Genomic DNA, 21,148 nt, shown 5'->3' with positions numbered 1-21,148 from the left:
GTTTTTCACTGGCCCAGTGTTTGCCTGGAAAAGAGGTGGCATCTTTCTTCTGCCCTTTAATCCTGTTATCTTCACAGTGTATGAGAGCTCCCCCTGTCTCCCAACTCTATTTAAATGAGTTTTTGTTAATTTTCTAATTTCCTACACCTTAGAAGCAGAAGAGTATTTGACTCCAGAAAAGAAAGGAGCTGAGGTGACAGAAGAGGTTGCAGTGATTCAAGGAAGGGCTATGACGCAAGGATTCCAAGTGACCTCCAGAAGCCAGAAAAATGCAAGGAAATGGATTCTTCCTTAAAGCCTCTAGAGAAAACCTACCAGCCAGCCAAGTAAAACTGATTTCATACTTTTCCAACCCAGAACTATAAGAGAATTTATTTGTTTTAACTTATCAAGTTCATATTAAACACTGAGCAAACATTTTTTTATTGCTTTCCACAGTAGTAGGATGGCAAGTAATTATTTGCAGTTGTCTGTTGGAACACTTCATGGTGAGGCAGACTTGAACATTCTGGAGAAGGCAACTAAGCTGGATAATATCTTTATTGGAGTGGTTTCATTTCATTCCTTTCACTTTTAAACATTTCTGAGTTCAGCATGCATGCTCGGTCACTCAGTCAGTCCAATCCTTTGAGACCCCATGGACTGTTAGCCTGCCAGCCTCCTCTGTCCATGAGATGTCCCAGTACTCCCCAAGAATACTGGAATGGGTTACCATTTCCTCCTCCAGGGGATCTTCCCCACCCAGGGATTGAACCCATGTCTCCTGCGTCTCCTGCATTGGTAAGCAGATTCTTTACCACTGAGCCACCTGGGAAGCTGTGATTAAATATTTATTTTAATTCTGTCCTCGTATCAACTACTCTGCTAGTTCCCAGTTCGAAGTTTCTAGTGCAGAAGGAGATACATGTTGAGAAGGAAAGATAAAGACCAAAGTCTGTAATCTGTAGGGCCAAAAAGTGTCTGTGGTTAAAACGGTACCAGTGTAGGTAAGAAATATCAGCACTGCAAATGCCCTGTGGGGTCTTACGGTGTGACTGAGGCTGGAGGAGGGGCTGAGCCCCGGGAGGGTTCATGTAGAGGCTGCAGGTGCCTGGGGAGCACCGTGCTGCGCAGCACAGAAGTAAGTGCCCGAGTCTGTGGTCCGCGAAGAGGAAATGTGCAGTGAGCTGCGGCGTTCTGCAGGGACTGTCGTGGCATTTAATCTTCCTTCCTGCTTTGTCCCTGAAGGAACGGAAAACAGGTGGATGAGGCGGCCCCCGGGGTTCTGAAGATACCACTGCACATTGTCTGAGGAGGTGGAGAAATTACACCGCAGAGTAGAGCTGGCTCCCTCCTGGAGACTCAGGGCTGGGGGACTCTGCTCCACATCCATCCCTCGCACACCTGATGAAAAGGAGAGAAACAGTCACAGGTGAGGGTCACAGAGCGCCTGCAAAACCCGGGAAGTACACCCCCAGCCCCATAAATGATAAGGATAGAAAGTCTGCAGGACTTGTCAGCTCCTCTTCCTCCTTCAGCAAAAGAGAAGCTGCTCATTCCTTCAGATTCCCCTGTGGGGCAGCCCCAACTCACAGCAAACCTGGGCAAACAAAAGCCCGAGTACAGTGTCCACCAGCCTTTTCATGACGCTTTGCCTTGTTGCTGGAAAACATTCACAAGATACATAGCAAACCCTGGGTGGTGAGTGTCATGACTTGTCTGGATGTTTCAGCTCCTGCAACCAATCAGCTCAGCCAGCAAACCCTGTTCAGCTGACACTCTGTGACAGGAAGCCCCACCCTCTGGTTTCAACTGAACTAAAAACAGGTTAAAGAGGGGTGAGAGTGGAGGGAAAAGGTGACATTCAATGTCTTATACATAATTTTGAACTTGTGAAATGGAAGTTCCTACTTTCTACTGATATATATTAATAAATAAATCTTAGGCAATAAATGTGGAAAGAAAATCAGAAAAAGCTGGTATCTATACTTCAAAATTTTCCATCTTACCTTTTGTTTATGACTCCCTTTTTGACCCAGGGGACCTTCCTGAGAGCTATGGATAAAGATAATGACATAGATATAGATAATAACAATCAATGTAAATATAGATATTTTGCATTATGGTCATAAACATCTAGTGCTTGAATCAGGGAATAAGACAGAGCTATTAATTGAAAGGAATATTCATCAAAAAGCATGCTTCTTATATGCCAATAATGATTTAGCTTTTCTTCACACAAAATTATTCTCCTCTATTATTACAAAGCCCCATTTGAAAGAGTTTTCTGGGGGATGGAGTGGTAAAGAATACTCTTGCCAATGCACAGGACGAAACAGATGGGGGTTCAATCTCTGGGTCCAGAAGTTCCCCTGGAGAAGAAAATGGCAATCAGCTCCAGTATTCTTGCTTGGAAAATCCTATGGCCAGGGGAGCCTGGTGGGCTATAGTCCATGGGATGGCAAAGAGTTAAGACTCGACTGAGTGACTGAGCACATGAAAACTCAGAAGGAATTTCGGAGGTAGGAGGTAGATGGGCCCCTGGGCTAGACAGCTGGTATTTGTCAAGCAGAGTAAAATCCAAGCTTTGTTTTCCCTACACACTCCAAATACTGAGGGAAGAACCAATTCTACCTGTTGGAACTGTTCCTTTGACTTGCTTTTCATTGCTTTTGTTATTATAATCATACATAATGGACTGCCTCAGAGAATCAGCCCCTCTGCCTGACTGCTAAAGGGCTTTTGTTCATGACCTGTCCACCTGTGGATGGTAGGAAAGAAGAAATTAATACATCCCCTGCCTGAGGCTTGCCATTCTAGGAGATGTTTACAAGATTAATTTTGCCTTTTTAATTTGTTTCCTCACCTCCCCCCTCCCTGTTCTGTAAAAGAACCTGGCATCCAGACCCAGACAAGATGGTTATTTTGAGACATTAGTCTGCCATCTTCTTGGTCAGCCAGCTTTCCGAATAAACTCCTTGCCCCCACACCTCTGTCTCTCAGATTCATTAACCTGTCATGCTAATTAGCCTCAGTAACCAAGACAATTAACGGCAGGAGCTGAGCTCTACTAGAGTAAAAAGTGACCACTTCTGAGGTCAAGAGGTCAAGGAAAACTGTGCAGGCACAGAAAGACTCCTCGGAGCTCAAAAAGGAGGTGGCAGCACCTCATAACAGATGATGCCAAGCATCCCACAAAGCTCTGTGCTGGAATCCATCTTGGCAAAAAGATGCACATGCATCTTTCAGGAGTGTCCTAAAACAGGTCTGATGTGGGAAAAGGAGAGAGATATCTGGCCAAAGATAAACACAGACCCAGAAGAACTGCCCCATATGGATGACTTAACCACCTCTTCACTGCACTCCTCATCTTCCGCCTCATTAGGGAGGATGCCCTTGTGTCTCCTGCATTGGCAGGCAGATTCTTTACCACTGCACCACCTGGGAAGCCTATTATTGGAGACTGATGAATAAAGGAGAACTTTTTTTGCTTCACACTATATTGTGTTTGGAAAGGTCACCCAGATATATCCTTAAGTGCCAACAGTAATTAGCTCCACCAGTCTCAAATGCTTTAGTCAAAGAGTTGAAATCCTTTAAGGAAAGAAGCTTCTTAGGATACTAGCAAAAAAGTCTGGAGATAATGCAGTTAGAAATAAGGCATTGTCCTGGGTTTTTTGTTTGCTTGAGAGATGAGATTAATATTGTAAAGCAAATTCTCTGACTTGTGTTATATCAACTCACATGGCCAACCTCAAGCTATTATATCTCAGCCCATCACTATTCCAAATGACACGGGAGTAAGTAGCTTTCTCCAGCTTGTTGAAAATTCTATGGCCTCATTTTCCCTAGAATTCTGATTCTAGAGGACAAAAATGCCAAATTTCAGAAAACAGGAGTCTTTCCTTTGCAAAATGATAAAGAAAAAAGAATAGAAAAGACAAGAAAAAATGAAGAAAAGAAAAATCTAAGATGCCCATGGGAACCAAACACTTCCAGGATTCTGTATTGTCTGTACTGTTTGCCTTCACAGAACATGCCAACCTCCTAATATAACAAAGACTGAGCTACAGTGTCCAGGAGGTTTGTGTTCAGCTCCTCCTGCAGCCCCAGGCACTGTGTCACTCAGAGCACAGAAGTACTTGGCCGAGTCTTTCCAATGAGCTGGTATTTTCCTCAGGTGGAAGGACTTCTCATTCTTCCTAAGTTCAGCCTCAAAACCTTTGATGCCTGAAACAAGATTGTCTCCAGACACGTACTTCAGGAGAAGCTGGAGTCCTTGGTCCGGGAACTGCACGGACCAGAAGAGGTATGGTGAAACAGAAGATGAGTAGTTGCACTTCAGCTCCAGACGGGCTCCTTCAGAGACAGTGATGTGGTCATCAGGCTGGGTCACTGACTGGGCTCCAGCTCCTGCTGAAACATCAGTGCTGAATCAGTGAACTCAGCTAAAACAAAAAGTCCCTATTCAACATGGAGCAATATTCCACGTGTGGGCAAAGGAGTGAAATGGAGCAATACTCACTCAGAAACAGGAGCATCTCAAGCATCAAGGTGAACACCAAGGTCATAGTGGAGCAGTGAAGAGGCAGTGAGCTCCTTTCTAACAGGTTCCCCACAAATAAGTTTGAAGACTGGCTGACTTGAACCCAGGTTTCTCTGAAGTTAAGAATGACAAAGGATATATATTTCTTCTGATGGAGATGGTAGGGAGGTTGTTAGGAAGAGAAGCTGTCTTAACAAAATGCCTGTCTCTGGTGTCTGAGATGCTTTACATCTCACTGTGTAAAAAATGGTCAGAATATCTCTTTAAACCATAGGGTTTTTGTGAGGTTCTTCTGATCTTTTACAGAAAAGCAATTTCCAATTAGGCAGCAGTGCCCTCCAGAGGCCAAATAGAGAACTACGGAGAAGTTCACTGTTTTCACTAACATGCCCCACCTTTTTACTGCCCTTCTGTGGTTGAATTTCAAAGCATTATGATTATGTACAGAAGAGGATTTATATGTTGTCAGCCTTGAACTATTTGGCTTTTTAAAAAAACAGAATTGTGAGTTAAAAATTCCCTGTGTTACTGTATAGCACAGGGAGCTATATTCAATATCCAGGGGTAAACAATAATGGAAAAGAAAATAAAAAAGAAAGTCTATATATGTATAACTGAGTCACTTTGCTCTACAGAAGAAATTAGCATAACATTGTCAATCAGCTATCCTTCAACTTTTAAGTGTTGGATACAAAATAATTTTTAGAATGAAACATAAAATCACAATGTTACAATTTTTTTAGTTTCCAGATTTAACTATGAGCCAGAAGGAAATAATCCAATATATTTCAACTGCAGAAAGAGAAGAGCCATTAATCCAGAAGCCTTCACTAATAAAGGTGAAATTGAGACATTCTTAGTTGAAGGAAAACTAAGAAAAGTGGTCACCAGAAGACCTATCCTAAAATAATGTCTAAAGGAAGCTCTATAAACAGAAATAAAATTATAAAGGAAGGAGTCTTGAAACAACAAGAAGGAATAAAGAATACAATAACCAAAAATATGGATAAATACAATAGACTTTTCCTCTTGAATTTCCTAAATTATATTTGGTGGAAATATTTTATAGCATATTAAATGTGTTATATAATAACATATATAATAATATAATATAATTATATATCTGGGAAAAATTATAACACTGTCTAATGAGGCTCTAGACACACATGGAGGAAATACTAAAGAAAATTATTTTATGAATAGGGGAGAATAAATAGAGTGTAAAGGGAGGCAATATTTATATACTTCATTCAAATAGGTAAAATAATATTACCAATAGACTGTGTTATGTAAATGCAATAACTGGAGCAACCATATAAAAACAGCTATACAATAAGACACATCTAAATGCTATAGGCAGCCATGAAATTAAAAGATGCTTACTCCTTGGAAGGAAAGTTATGACCAATCTAGGTATGTTAAAAAGCAGAAACATTACTTTGCCAACAGAGGTCCATCTGGTCAAGGCTATGGTTTTTGCAGTGGTCATGTATGGATGTGAGAGTTGGACTGTGAAGAAAGCTGAGCACCAAAGAATTGATGCTTTTGAACTGTGGTGTTGGAGAAGACTCTTGAGAGTCCCTTGGACTGCAAGGAGATCCAACCAGTCCATCCTAAAGAAGATCAGTCCTGGGTGTTCATTGGAAGGACTGATGCTGAAGCTGAAACTCCAATCCTTTGGCCACCTCATGCTAAGAGTTGACTCATTGGAAAAGACCCTGATGCTGGGAGGGATTGGGGGCAGGAGGAGAAGGGGACGACAGAGGATGAGATGGCTGGATGGCATCACCGACTCGATGGACATGAATTTGAGTAAACTCCGGGAGTTGGTGATGGACAGGGAGGCCTGGCGTGCTGCGATTCATGGGGTCACAAAGAGTCGGACATGACTGAGCAACTGAACTGAACTGACTGACATGCTATAGGAGCTTCTTTTATGACTCAGACCATAAAAGAATCTTCCTACAATGCAGGAGACCCGGGTTCAGTCCCTGGGTCAACACGATGCCCTGGAGAAGAGAATGGCTATGCACTCCAGTATTCTTGTTTAGAGTGTTATAGCCACGCATTCCGGGAAACAAACTCACTCAGAAGGACAATGCAGATAGTGGAGTGCAGTTTATTACACCAGTGGGCCCAAGGCAGAGTCTCCTCTTAGCCAAGGACCCCGACCAGCATTTGTGAAAATCTTTTATACCCCATGTGTACGTGTCCAAACCCACCACCCCAATTCCCTTGAGACTTACATAAACAAAGGAAGGGTAAATACAACTACAATAACCCCATCATTCACGTGTTATGTGTTCAAACAGTCAATAATCAATAAGCCCGCAGTTACATTCCAAACAGTTAATAATCAATAAGCTTGTGGTCACGTTCCAACCAGTTAATAATCGATAAGCCTGTGATTACATCCTGATAGATACGGAAAAAGTTTATGACCTGTCCGGAGACAGGGGTGATTACGGTATGTTTCCTCTTAGGCAATGAGTAACCTGGATGTGATCTTCAAGATTCCCCTGTCCGGAGGGGGTCTTATCCTTCCATTGTCATTCCCACAGGCACTAAGCAGAGAGTTCAGAGTCCACTGGAGAGGCAGCTGAGCATGATCAGCACAGATAGGCCTGAGATGGAGTCCTGGCCCTGTGAATTCCTTCTCCAAGAGAATTCCATGGTAGGCTACAGTCCATGAGATCACAAAGAGTCAGACACAACTGAGCAACTAACACACACACACACACACACACACACACACACAAAACACTGCAGATAAATTGAAGTGTAATCCTAGAAAATGTTGAATAACTCACAGGAGGTTAGAAGGAAAAACATAGGGGACAAAAAAAAGCACAAACAAAAAATCAAATAAAATGGAAGGCTAAGCCCTAAAATATCAAGACATTAAAAACAAGTGATCTACACACAAAAACTAAGACACAGAAGTTGATCTGAACACACCAGTGATAAAACAGTTCAGACAAAAAGTGGATTAAGAAACACGACCCAACTATAACTGTCTGAAAGAAATTAATTTCAAATAAGACATAGTCATCTTGAAAGTAAAAGGATGGGAAAAGATGTATTATGCAAACATTAATCAAAGGAAAGTATAATGGCTATATTAACATCAGATAAAGTAGACAGATTCTTGAACAAAGAAGATTACGAGAGACAGAGAAACATTATCTATTGATGAAGAGGACAATTTAGTGAGAAGACATAGTAATCCTAAATGTATATGTACCAACTAACAGAGCTGAAAAATAAGTGGAACAAAAATTAGAACTAAAAAGAAAAGAGACAAATCTAGAAATATAGTTAAATACTTCAGTATTCCTCTCTCAACAACTGGTAGAATAACTTGCCAGAAAATCAGCAGATATATAGAAGAACTCAATAACACCATTAACCAGTAGGATTTAATTCTCAGCTATACAACACTCCACCCAACCAGAGGAGAATATACTTCTTGTCAAGGGTCCATGGAATATATACCAGGTAAGTCCAAATCTTGGGACCTAAAAAAACTCAACAAATCTAATGTAAAAGAACTGAAATATAAAGAGTATGTTCTCCAACCACAATGAAATAATAGTATAAATAAATAACAGAAAGATACAGGAAAATTCCCAAACATTTGGCAACCAAACAACACACTTCTTAATTTATGGGCCATAGAGAATGTCTCAAGGGAAATCATTGAATTTCCCATGAGTTGAATAAAAATGAAAATACAGCATACCAAAATTGGGGGGACACAGCCAAAGAAGTATTGAGAGTGAAATTTTAGCACTACATGCAAATATTAAAAAAGAATAAAATCTCAGATTATCTAAGCTTCTATCTGAAGAACCTGGACAAGGAAAAGATAAATTAATCCAAAACAAGCATAAGAAAATAATAAAGATAAAAGGAGAAATCAATGAAATTTAAAAGAGATAAACAATAGAGAAAATCAATGAAACAAAGAGTTGGTTCTTTAAGAGGATCAGTAAAACTGACAAAGTTCTAACAAAACAGACAGGTGGAGGGGCGTGGGAAGAACAGGGACAATGTCAGCAGGCTAATTAGCAGTATGGCATCCTATGTGATTGGCTAAGGATGAACATTTGCCTTTCTCCAGTTGGTCCTGGGCTTCCCTCATAGCTCAGTTGGTAAAGAATCTGCCTGCAATGCAGGAGACCCCGGTTTGATTCCTGGGTAGGGAAGATCCACTGGAGAAGGAATAGGCTCCCCAGTATTCCTGGGCTTCCCTTGTGGCTTCCTTTGTGGTTCAGCAGGTTAAGAATCCACCTGCAATGTGGGAGACGATGGGTTTGATCCCTGGGTTGGAAAGATGCCCTGGAGAAGGGAAAGGCTACCCACTCCAGTATTCTGGCCTGGAAAATTCCATGGGCTGTATAGTCCATGGGGTCACAAAGAGTTGGACTCGACTGAGAGCCTTTCACTAACTAACTAACATTAGCAGTTGGTCCTGAGTTGAATGAACTTCCAAAGTATTATGCTAAGTAAAGTAAACAATGCCAAAATGCCATGTATTGTAAGATTCCATTTGCATGAAATGCATAGAATAAGCAAACCTGTGGTCAGAAAGCAGGTGGGTGGCTCCCAAGGATGTGTGCATGGGGAGTGCGGGGAGTGACTGTGTCATGGGCGCGTGGTTTCCTTTCTGGGTGATGACAAGGTTTCAAATCTAGATAGAGGTAGTGATTGTGCCATGTAGTGAATACACTAGATGCACACTTAGGTGTTCATTTAAAAGAGTGAACTGTGTGAAATGTTGCTTAATCTCAACAAAACTACTATTTTTTGATTTTTTATTTTATATTAGAGAAGAGCTGGTTAACAATGTTGTGTTATTTTCAGGTATACATCAAAGTGATTCCGTTATACATACACATGTATCTGTTCTTTTTCAAATTATTTTCCCATTTAGATTGTAAAACTATTATTTAAATTGAAGTTGATGAAAATCTAATGATCAAAGAATTCACAAATTTTAGATCATTTTATCAGATTTTTTAAATTAATTTATTTTGATTGGAGGATAATTACTTTACAATATTGTGATGGTTTTTGCCATACATCAGCATGAATCGGCCACAGGTATACCTGTGTCCCCACCATCCTGAGCACCCCTCCCACCTCCCCTGCCACCCTATCCCTCCGGGTTGTCCCAGAGCGTGGGCTTTGGTGTCCTGCTTCATGCATGGAACTTGCACTGGTCATCTATTTTACCTGTGGTAATGTACATGTTTCAATGCTATTCTCTCAAATCATCCTACCCTTGCTAATTGCCTCTTTCTGGAAGGAAAGTCAATACAGAAAACCCCTTAATGGAAGAAGTTTCCTCAGCACCAAGCCAGGACGTGGTTGGAGCCCCATCTGCAGTTTGAGTCCTGGGAACAGGTTCCCTCTGCGCACTGTGGCTCACAGCACAGAGGTAGGTGGTCGAGTCACTGTGCTGAGAAGTCGCAATGTGTAAAGCACTGTGTCTTGATGGTTTATCCAACGAGACTGTAATTCTTCCACTTGTTTGCTCTTTCTGATTCGCCTGAATTGACAGTAGGGATGTGAGCCCTTTCCCGGGATCCTGCCTAAACCACTGCAGGAAGTACAGAGCGCTGTCGGTGTAACTGCAGTTGAGATCCACGCTGTCTCCCTCTCTCACGCTCAGAGCTTCAGGACTCTGACTCACGTCCTGCTTACTGCTCACCCCTGTTCAGAAAGAGAAAACAGAGACAGGCTGGTTAGCGGCTGATTATTCTTGGAAACTAACTTAAGTTTACTTTTTCGCTCTCCACAGGAACTCCCAGAAACCATGCAGGTACAACTCCCTGACTTTCTGTCTTCCCTGGGGAGGAATATCTGGGAGTCACCCATTCTTTGCCCATTTCCAAATCCCTCTAACTCACAGTTTAGTTGTAACCAAAGGATGAGCAGGCTCAGGAATTTGTCCATTCCTTCTGTCATTTAGACTCACTGGAGAACTGAATTCTTGTGTCTGTAAAATGTTCAAGGACTCGCAGGATAAAAGACCTGCTTTGCTGCCTCTTGTGTTCAAAACTTTCTACAGGAAACACAGAGTCAGCTCAGCCAATCAGAGCAAGTCACAGAGGCACAGAGGAGGACCTGCCAGAAGCCCATCTGCCAGGAGTGTGAGGTTGCCATGGAAACACCATCATCTCAGGGCTAAGCCCAGCGTTGCCAGAGAAATGCTTATCTCTTTCCCTCCTCTTTCCCTCCTCCTAGGGAAAACAATTTTTAACACATCAGATTTGCAGAATGTGGCTAAGTATGCACCTAGAGGGGCTTCTCTGATGGCTCAAACAGTGAAGAATCTGCCTGCAATGCAGGAGACCCAAGTTCGATCCCTGGATGGGGAAGATCCCCTGGAGAAGGGAATGACAACCCACTCCAGTATCCTTGCCTGGAAAATTCCATGGACAGAGGAGCCTGGTGGGCTACAGTCCATGGGGTGGCAAAGACTCAGACAATACTGAGTAACTCATACACACAGGTACCTAGAGAGAAATGTAAGCATAAATGCTTATGTTAGAAAAGAAGAAATCATAAGTTTTACTGCACAGCTGCAGCTGAACCTCTTCACATTCCTGTAACTGCTCCCTCCTCTTGCCACTTCAGTTCTTAAGAATTGTTTTCTTTAATTCACACTTTCTTGAAAATCCCTTTCTATCATTTCTCAGCCATCAGGTTGCAAAAAGAGTTAAGAATCATAATATTCACATTCAATGTTTGTGATATATCAGGAAATGGGCACTTTCACATCCTATAACTGAAGTATAAACTAAATAAGATTCATAGGTGCTATTTTCATATCATTGGCCAGATATTCCACTTGTCTGAGAATTTTTTAAGAAATAGCCTTATAAATACATTATAAAATTTCATATTGTATGCAGCAAGGATATTTAAATATCCTTCAATACAAATATTCAATATGTTATGATAGATCTGTATTATAATATACTATACAGTTGTCAAAAGAGTAAGTAGACTTATTTCTGACTTGCAAAGATTTTTTGGACTTATTCAAACTGGTTATTTACATTTTAGATTAATTCTTGTTGGAGTATAGCTGATTTACAGTGTTATGTTACTTTCTGCTGTTTAGCAGAAAAAATTTTGAACTGTTTAACTCTGGAGTTTTTATTTTTTAATTCTCATTTTATGTTGCCTGCAGCATTTATCTCAGAAATCCCTTCATCTTTAAACATGTTTAAGGCTCAGTTTCCTTACCTGAGGATAGATTAATATTACTTTGTGGGTTTTAGATTACAGAAGGAGTATCTAAAGTGCTGAGCAATGGACCTGGCATACGGTAGTGGTTCAATAAATGATAATAAAGACTCTGATGTTGAAGATGAGAATGACAAAAAGACAGCAGGTAGAAACAAGAATCTCATGATAATTCTCGGATCTATTCCACTGAAGACATTGGGCAGACTATAAAGCTAAAAACCCAAAAGATCAAAACTGAACAAAACCAGGAGGTATGGATAAGAATACCTGTGTCTCTCTCCTTGAATCAGGAAGCTTCCACTTCTTCTTTCCTTCTTTGTAAACCCCCTCTTCTTCTACCCACAAAGGAGGAGTGAGGAGGGCTGATTCTGTCATTCAGAGTCCATTTATGAGTAGGAGATTGAAAAAAAAGTGAAAATGCTAGTCGCTCATTCATGTCCAACTCTTTGTGATCCCATGGCTGGTATCCTGCCAGGTTCCTCTGTCCATGGAATTCTGCAAGCAAGCATACTAGAGTGAGCAGCCAATCCCCTCTCCAGGGGATCCTCTTGGCCCAGGGGTTGAGCCCGCGTCTCCTGCACTGCAGGTGGACTCTGTGCCATTTGAGCCACTGGAGAAGCCCGGGAGGTCAGCTCTCAGTCTAACTTAAACACAGGACCCAGAGCCCACTTCTTCTGCTTACAGCTCCTGCATTTTGAAGTCTTTGCCTACCTGTGATAAATGCATTTCTATAGAGGGCTAATTTAGTGCCCTGGGATGGGCTGCCTCTTCTTTCTATTTCAGCCCAGATGCCTGAAAAGTAAATCAACTCTTGGCCAATTTGAGGTGTGTCCTATCTTTCCACCTCATCCTTGTAGGAATTCTGAGCTTGCTATTCTGGATTCAGAAGGAAGTAGGAAACTCTACTTAGGCAAGAACCTCAAACTTACCTTTCCTAGAGGTAATCAGAGGACCAGTGATATTAGGTCCTGGAGGTAATTAGGTCCAGGGATCAGCTAAAAGTCCTTCTTCACTTTCTGTTTGTCTTAAGCTAATATATACAGCATCTTCAGGAATCTTCCCTGTGGTGAGCAGGGCAGGATTTGGCCATTCTTAGGTCCCACTTCAAATGGAAATATTTTAGTTGAATAATAATGAATATATGACATATCAAAACATGTAAGATGCAGCAAAAGCAGTACAGAAAGTCCCTGACTTATTGTTTTCCAACTTTACGATGGTACAAAAATAATATGGATTCAGTAGAAACTGCACTTCTAATTTTGAATTTTGTTCATGGGCTAGTATGATGCTGTCTTTTAATGCTGAACATCAGCAGTGAGTTGCAGCTCCCAGTCAGTTACTCGATTGCAAAGGTAAACAACCAACACACAACCCTTCTGAACCTAGACAACCACTCAGTTTTTCACTTTCAGTACAGTGCCAAATAAATTGTATGTGGTAGTCAGCATCAAATTATAAGATAGGCTTTGTATTAGATAATTGTGCCCAACTGTTGGCTAATATAAGTGTTCTGAACATGTTTAAGGTAGGCTAGGATGAGCTATGATGTTCAGAGTTCAGGTGTATTAAATGAACTTTTGACTAAAGATATTATCAGCTTATGATAAGTTTTTTGGCACATAACACCATTGTAAGTCAAGGAATATTTGTAATTAGAGACAAATTTATGAATTTAAATTATATTTGTCAGGAAAAAAGAAATGTTGAGAATTAATAGGCAAAGTTGCAACTCAAAGAACTGGAAAAAGTAGCAAGTTAAAATAAAAGAAAGTAAAGGTAGCAAATAATAAAACATGGACAGAAAAAAACACAATTTGTCAACCATCATAAGAGAAAACTAAATATATAAAGAACCCTTTATCTGTTAAACTAACTGAATCCATAATTTCAGGATTATTAAGTTTCTCCCATAAGGCTATGCTTACATGGCCTCACTATAGTGAACTTTCTGAAAATTGTTTCTAAATCATTAAAAACCCTACACAAATTCTTCTACAGGTAGAAAAGAAGCCATAAATTGCAAGTTACCTAATGAACCATTACAATCTTGATACCAAAATCTGACATTAACATAGAAAAGAAAAAGTTGAATACTAGTATCATTCAGGAAAATGGGGGGAAGTGCTCAATAAAATAATAGCAAATCAATGTTTCATTATGTAAAAAGGACAAAACAACATTCCTAAGGGCACTTAACTCTAGAAATTAAAGTTGGTTTCACATTTAAAAATCAATTTAAATAAATAAAGAATATTTATCAAAAACACTATAATTAATAGTCACAGTGAAATATTGAATGCTTTACCTCTGAGTTTGGGAATAAGAAGAATTCTATTCAACATTTTATAGGTGATCTTAGCCAGTTAAGTAGGACTTGCTATATCATTTGTGGGGTGCAGTTAAAATGAAAATGCAGAACAACAAGTGGGCTGGGGAGTCATCTCGTAGGACCACTGCCCAGACCCCAGACCTACTGAAGAGCTTTCCGTCAGTGAACACACAGAGGTGCTAGGCGAGTGGTCCCTGGAGAGGACATGGAAGCTCTACAGTTCCTCTCACAAACCTGACCCTACAGGTCTCTTCCATCTGGATATTCATCTGTATCCTTTATCATAGCCTTTTATAATAAACAGGTAAAAATAAGTGAAATATTTCTCCTAGTTCTGTGAGTCACTCTAGAGAATTAATTGAGCCCGAGGATTTTGTTTTGTTTTATCTTGTTTTGGGAATCTTCTATCTACAGTCTTTTGTTCAGAAGCACAGTTGATCACTTGGGCTTGTGACTGGCATGCCTTTTTCAGGTAGAAAGTGTCAGAACTGACTAGAATGATAGGATACTCAGGTGGGATTGCAGAGAATTGCTTAGTATGGGAAAAAACACATTTGTTGACCAGAAATGTTTTGTGTGAGTAGTAAAGGAGACTCATAGGAAAGAAGGACATAATAGGGCAGAACTGGGTTTTTCCCTACACAAGAAGGAAAAAAATCTGGTTTTTTTTCCCTCACACACAGCTTTTTTCACAATAGCACAAAACTGTAATCAATCCAAACAACCCAAATATCTACTTCTGGGAGGATGGATAATTAAATTGTTAGATATTCATATAGAGCAACTCTACACATCAATTAAAAAAAGAAAAAACAAGACATACACAAAGTGACACCAGTGAATTGCAAAGATATTATTGAGTGAAGAAAAGCCAGAGATAATATACACTATGCATGTAGATATTAACAAGTGTAAAATTTCATGGAGCTCTAAGCTTCCATTTTGTACACTTTATTATATGTGTTGTACCTCAGTTACAGAGAAAGAGAGAAGAGAAAGCCAAGAAGCATTTTGAATATTGAGATAAATGTCAGTGTCATCACCTGAGAATAAAAAGTGGTTGCTCTGGGGAGGCAAAAATAGACTATGTGGAAGAGTGGGAAGAAAAAGAGAGTGCTATTTGATTTTGTAAATAAATGAGAGTATTATTTTGATTTAAAAAAAGAAATTTTATTTTTAAAAAGGATGAAAAAGTGAGAATCTCAGATGAGATGAGGTTGAGAAATAATCATTGGCTTTATCACCACCAAAGCCACTGGTTTAAGTGAGAGCTTCTCACGGAGTAATGCTCACAGAAGTCAGGTTCAAGGAGGGGACAGTAAGTCTAGACAGTCAACTAATTTGATTATTAAGGAGAAGAGAAATGTAGTAATAGGGCTGGTGGAGATATGACCTTCAAGAGTATATTAAAATGGGAAAGATTCTCTTACAGATGTGTGGCCAGATTATTATAAGAGAATGCCAAAAAATTTATTTCAGGGAAGAAGGTACATTCCTGTGGCATCTTTTCAAGGGGCCCAAGACTGGAAACCAAGACTCCATACCACCACTATCCCTTTTGAATCTACACGGGCGAAGCTCTGGGCTGTTTAAAAGAGCAGCCTGATCCATGGACACACGGGGGGGGACTGTCTAGGATCCTGGACAGAATGCCCAGTAATCTCTGCTGTCTGGCTGCGTCACAAGAGTTCGTTCTCCATAGGACCACTTGGGAAGAGGCTCTGGGTGCTCAGGAGGCAGGAAAACAGCAAAGACAGCCCTTATTCTAGAGCCGCAGCCTCAGGGTTTGGGTACAGTCTGCAGGTGCCTGGGGAGCACTGTGTCTGCACAGCGCAGAGGTAAGTGGCTGAGTCTTCAGGTTTGGGGGCTTCGATGTGCAGAGAACTTCCCTTCTTTAACAAGGTGGCTCTCAGTCTTTCTTTCTGCTTTTCATCCCCAACTGAGTAAAGAAGGAAGAGGAGTTCAGGGCCCTTCCCGGGGTCTTGTCTATACCACTGTAGCCCTCTGAAACCGCTGACGGTGTGGCTGCAGTTGAGACTGAGACTGCCCCCCTCCCGGGTTCTCAGGGTCTGAGGACTCTGCTCCACTCGGTCTTCTCCACGCAGCCCTGTTCAGGAGAACAAAGTCAGAAACAACGCAAAGCTTTCAGTTCAGCAGTGCTTAAAATCCCAACACAAAGCCTGGGATGAGCAGTGTCTAGACTCCTCTCTCTCTCCTCCCCGTCTTTGGAAAAATGTGCCCATAAGTTCTCACCTCTTAACCGGCAACTTACATCCAAGCTGAAGCCACAAGACTATGAATGCACATTCCAGCATGTTCTCCATCCTGCCACCTCACTCTTGATGCAATTTTAATGATTCCAAATCTTCTCCCCTGAGGAGCTGCTCCTGTGTCTTAGTTCTTCTCTAATGCACAAGAGAGCCTTTCTGCTGGGCTCAGCCAATCACGAGCAAATCCTCTAGTAGCTTCATGCTTTTGACTTTTAAGACACTGGGAAAATGAAAGGAATGGAATCACTGCCCCCTGGTGGTCACAAACACAAACATCTCACTGGACAACTATGCCACCTACAAAGACAAATATTGAGGGAAGGACATCTTTTATGTTGATGGGCACAGTACACAGGAGGTCTAAAGCAGTAATCAGAAAAGTCTTCTCTGCCTGCAATTTTAATCATGTCTTTGTTCCTTGAATGTACTTTAAAGCTAAACTGCTACCAAGGGTTATAGGAGATGAGCCCAAGCATCAGTGTAATGGGGCTTCTTAACTGGCACTACTGGTAAAGAACCCATCTGCCAGTGCAAGAGATGTAAGAGACATGGGTTCAATCCCTGGGTAGGGAAGATGCCCTGGAGGAGGACATGGCCATCCACTCCAGTACTCTTGCCTGGAGAATCCCATGGACAGAGGAGCTTGGCAGGCTACAGTCCATGGGGTTGCACAGAGTCGACACGACTGAAGGGAGCTTAGTAGCAGCAGCATTGGTGTAATGGACTGTGTTTCCCTTCTACGGTACACAGGAGTCTCAGCAGGGGAGACCTCAAAAAGACCAGAGTGCTGAGAGAAGCAGAGGGGTGGAATAGTTGTGCATCTGTCTGGAAACCTCTTTGACAGAGAATTGGGAATATAAGTTAAGAAATCCATTTCTTCAAATAATTTTATGCTGGCTTCAGGGACCAAGCATAACTAAAACTCAGGGTCAAGAACTTGATAGATCTTGGGAGGACAGAACGGGCGATCATGGCAGAGGGAAAGAAGAGCTCTCCAATATAGACATCAGACAGGTCAGAAAGTCACAGGGCAGAGTGGGTAGCAGAAGATAAGTATAGCAAAACTAGCCTTGCTTAATTTGCTTGGTTCTATGACACCCCATTGGATTTTGTCATTGAACATGTGTCTATGTTGTGGAGTTGACCACCGTTTATAGGAGCTCTCTTAAGACTTGTCTGAACAGCACACTCTGCCCCAACCCCATTAGCTTCAATGCAGAAAAAGAGCATCAGCTCTCAGCTGCACTGTTTTGATGTCACTTTATCCTTTACCCACTCAGTGACAAGAAAGAATAAGCAGCACAGAAGTTCTTACACTAACAGTGTTTGGAGTTTGTTGTTCTTGGACTTTTTATTTGAAAATTTGGTAATTTCTCAGTGATTTAAAAGTCATTGAACTAACGTATCAATTTTAGCATCCTTTGATATAATTCATTTTACCCAGACTTAGCAAGCTCTCTTACAATCATATTTAGAAGGCAGCTTTTCTTTGTTTCTGAATGTGTATCTCAGAAAGAAGATGGGAAAGATAACTGCAAGATAAATGCAGGCACTCTTTGTAGAACAGACACTAAATGAATCCGGGAGCTGGATGAGTGATGTGTAACGAAGCTCAAGAGACGATTTACAGTTGCGAACTTTATGAAAATTGCATGTCATTTTTAAAATACTTTTAATTTTAAATCACTATAGACTCATGGAAGTTTCCAAAAATGTACAAGGAGGCTCTGTGTACTCTTTACCCAGTCTCCTCCATGGTATCTAAATCAGGAAATTAACATTAGTAAAATCTACAGGTTTCAGTTTTTAGATTTCCTCAGTTTTGCATGCAGATGTGTGTGTGTGTGTGCGTGTGTGTGTGTGTGTGTGTAGCTCTATTCAGTTTTACACATGTACAGATTCATGTATTCATGTATATCACATGTATAGGTTCATCACCACAATCCAAGATGCACAACTGCTTCATCATAACAAGGTTTCCCTAGGCCATGCACACCTTTGTAGCCACACTGACCCCCTTCCCTAATCATTAACCCCAGACAATCACTCATCTGTTCTTCATCCATACAATTTTGTTGTTTAGTAATGTCATAGAGGGGCTTCCCTGGTGGCTCAATGGTAAAAGAATCTGCCTGCAGGAAATGCAGGTTTAGTCCTTGGGTCAGGAAGAGCCTCTGGAGAAGGAAATGGCAACTGACTCCAGTATTCTTGTCTGGGAAATCTCATGGAGAGAGGAGCCTGGTGGGAGTCCATGGGATTGCAGAGTCAGGACTGACTTATCGACTAAACAACAACAATGTCCTAGAAATGGAATTATATAGAAGTAGCCAATGAGATTTTTTTCACTTAGCATAAGTAGTAAAATCATGAGATCTATCTAAGTTACTGTATGTATCCAACTTGTTGGTCTTTTTTATTTCTGAAGAGTATTCCATGGTGTAGATGTTTCACAGTTTGCTTAACCAGTAACCCACTGAGGGACACAGTTGTTTCCATATTTCGGCTGCTGTGAATAAAGCTGTTATGAATATTCAGGTACAAGTTTTTATGTGAATAAAATCTTTTATTTATTTAGAATAAGTGTCCAAATGTGTGATTGCATGTTTAGTTTTATGAGAAACTGCCAAGCTATTTTCCAGAATGCCCGTATCATTTTATATCTTCATCAGCAATTTGTGAGTGATTGAGTTTTTCCCACGTTTGCCAGAATTTAGTGTTATCACTATTTTTTATTTTAGCCCCACTGAGATTTGTGTAGTGATATTTCATTGTGGCTTTAATTTGCATTTCTCTGATGGCTAATATTGTTGAACATCTTTTCAGGTGCTAATTTGCAATCTGTATATCCCCTCTTTGGTGAAACACCTGTTCGAATCCGATGCTCGTTTTCTTCCCTCATAGCTCAGTTGGTAAAGAATCCACCTGCAATGCAGGAGACCTAGGTGGGTTCGATCCCTGGGTTGGGAAGATCCACTGGAGAAGGGAAAGGCTACCCACTCCAGTATTCTGGCCTGGAGAATTCCATGGACTGTATAGTCCATGGGGTCACAAAGAGTCGGACAAGACTGAGCAACTTTCACTTTCACCTCCAGTTCTGTAACTTATCATTTCATATTTTAGTAGGGTCTTTTAGAGAGGAAAGGTTTTTAATTTTGATTCAGTTTGGTGTGTGCATGTGTGTGTGAGTGTATCATGCTTTCAGTGTCAAATCTAAGATTTACTTAGCTGCAAGCCTGAAGTTTTTCTCTTATTTTTTTTAGAGTTGCATAGTTTTATATTTTACATTTAAGTCCATGATCCATTTTGAGCTAACTTTTATAATGTATATATATTTTTAATATATTTAAAGGGCTGTGTCATCATCTTTGTTTCAGGCTTTACCTATTTGCTGTTATCAAGTAACTAGTTCAAAGCAACATGACCAAAGTGTGGATTGAAGACTTCTCATAGGGGAGTGAAAAAAAATTCGTTCTTTGAGCCTGTGGCTTTCCCTTTTTATACTTAGTGTGATTTCTCTACCTAAAGAGTAAAGTTAAAATTGTAGTAAAAAGCCAAGCCCTTCTCAATTCATCACCTCTGAAATCCTCTATCATGTATTACAGGGCAATGCTTTCTAGTATAGATTCAGAAAATGGTTACATCTGTCTTATGATTGAAGATAACTGACATTTCTAACATTCACATTTCTTTAAACTTTAAAGTTCTCTGACAAAAATGCCTATCAATCTTTAAGTCATCAAACTGATCTAAACAACAGAATCTCCTTCCTTGTCTGTAACTTCTTTCCTATAATTGAGCATGTGTTTCTTGAAGAAGAGAATATTCTTTACAAATTGTCCCAAGAATGAAAATTCCCTCTTTCTGTTATTACTTTTTGCTAAAATTACAGGCTTCCATTGACCTTTTTCACAGTCAGCATTCCAAGGTCAAACAGCTCATTTCTCCAAGGATGTAGTCATTCTTCTTTCTACTGTCCCAGGGGCAGAGTCTTTTAAATACCAATTTTTTAAATACAAATATTATAATTGAGGATAACACTTTCTAAAAATTTTCTTAAGGGTTGTGAATCCAGGAGCTTAAAATTGTTCTTGATCAAAATAAGTCAGCCCTTGAAAACAGAAACTAGAAAAACAGACAAGGCACTTTTCTTGTCTTAGGCTAGGACTCCCAATGGTAGGAGTATTTATCCCTAAACTAGGTCTTTAGATTTGAAAGCAAAAATATACAAAGAAGCAGCACAAGTCATGGCAATGGTAAAGATAAATAGAAACAGATAGTTTGACACCATCCAGTTGTACTCATGGGCAAAATCTAGTGTATGGAGACTACCTGTTATACAAAGGTCATTTCCTTTGAACCTTAGAAATTAGGATGGAAAGGAAAAGTACTGGGACTCAAAGAGAACTAAGGTAACTATGACTTTCTTTCAGTCTGGACCACTGCTCCCTCCTTGCCCACTACCATCCTTAGCTTAAAAGGATTCATATCTTTAGCCACAGCAAGTAAATATTTGAGGCTAAAATTCAAAGATTAAAAAGTCTAGAAATGAAAGCAAGAAAGAGATAATACAGGGGTACGTTAACATTGGCTGAAACCTAGAAGAATCACTGATAAGAGGGACTTCCAAGTTCACAAGAGAACAAGTCGATATACCTTACTATAGACTCACTCAGGTGATTAAGATGGCTCTGTCTATGCCAACAGAAGGGAGACCATTTAATTTAATTGCAAGCCTGAAAATAGTACCATATGAAGAAA

The 21,148-nt window shown here is 40.4% G+C and overlaps 1 pseudogene and 1 gene segment (V, D, J or C); both read right to left on the bottom strand.

The window, feature by feature from the left end:
* Positions 1–399: 399 nt before the first annotated feature.
* Positions 400–1,982, bottom strand: LOC139033649 (T cell receptor alpha variable 22-like). The segment is given in 2 exon segments: positions 400–1,383; positions 1,573–1,982. Coding segments are annotated over 2 exon segments (366 nt in total).
* Positions 1,983–3,071: 1,089 nt separating this feature from the next.
* LOC110125466 (uncharacterized) lies at positions 3,072–10,419 on the bottom strand (annotated as a pseudogene).
* Between the last annotated feature and the right edge of the window lie 10,729 nt (positions 10,420–21,148).

The sequence above is a fragment of the Odocoileus virginianus genome, unplaced genomic scaffold (genome assembly GCF_023699985.2).
Source record: "Odocoileus virginianus isolate 20LAN1187 ecotype Illinois unplaced genomic scaffold, Ovbor_1.2 Unplaced_Scaffold_27, whole genome shotgun sequence".
Lineage (NCBI taxonomy): Eukaryota > Metazoa > Chordata > Mammalia > Artiodactyla > Cervidae > Odocoileus > Odocoileus virginianus.
Note: the sequence above shows the minus strand (reverse complement) of the source record. Positions and strands in the feature narration are given on the sequence as shown.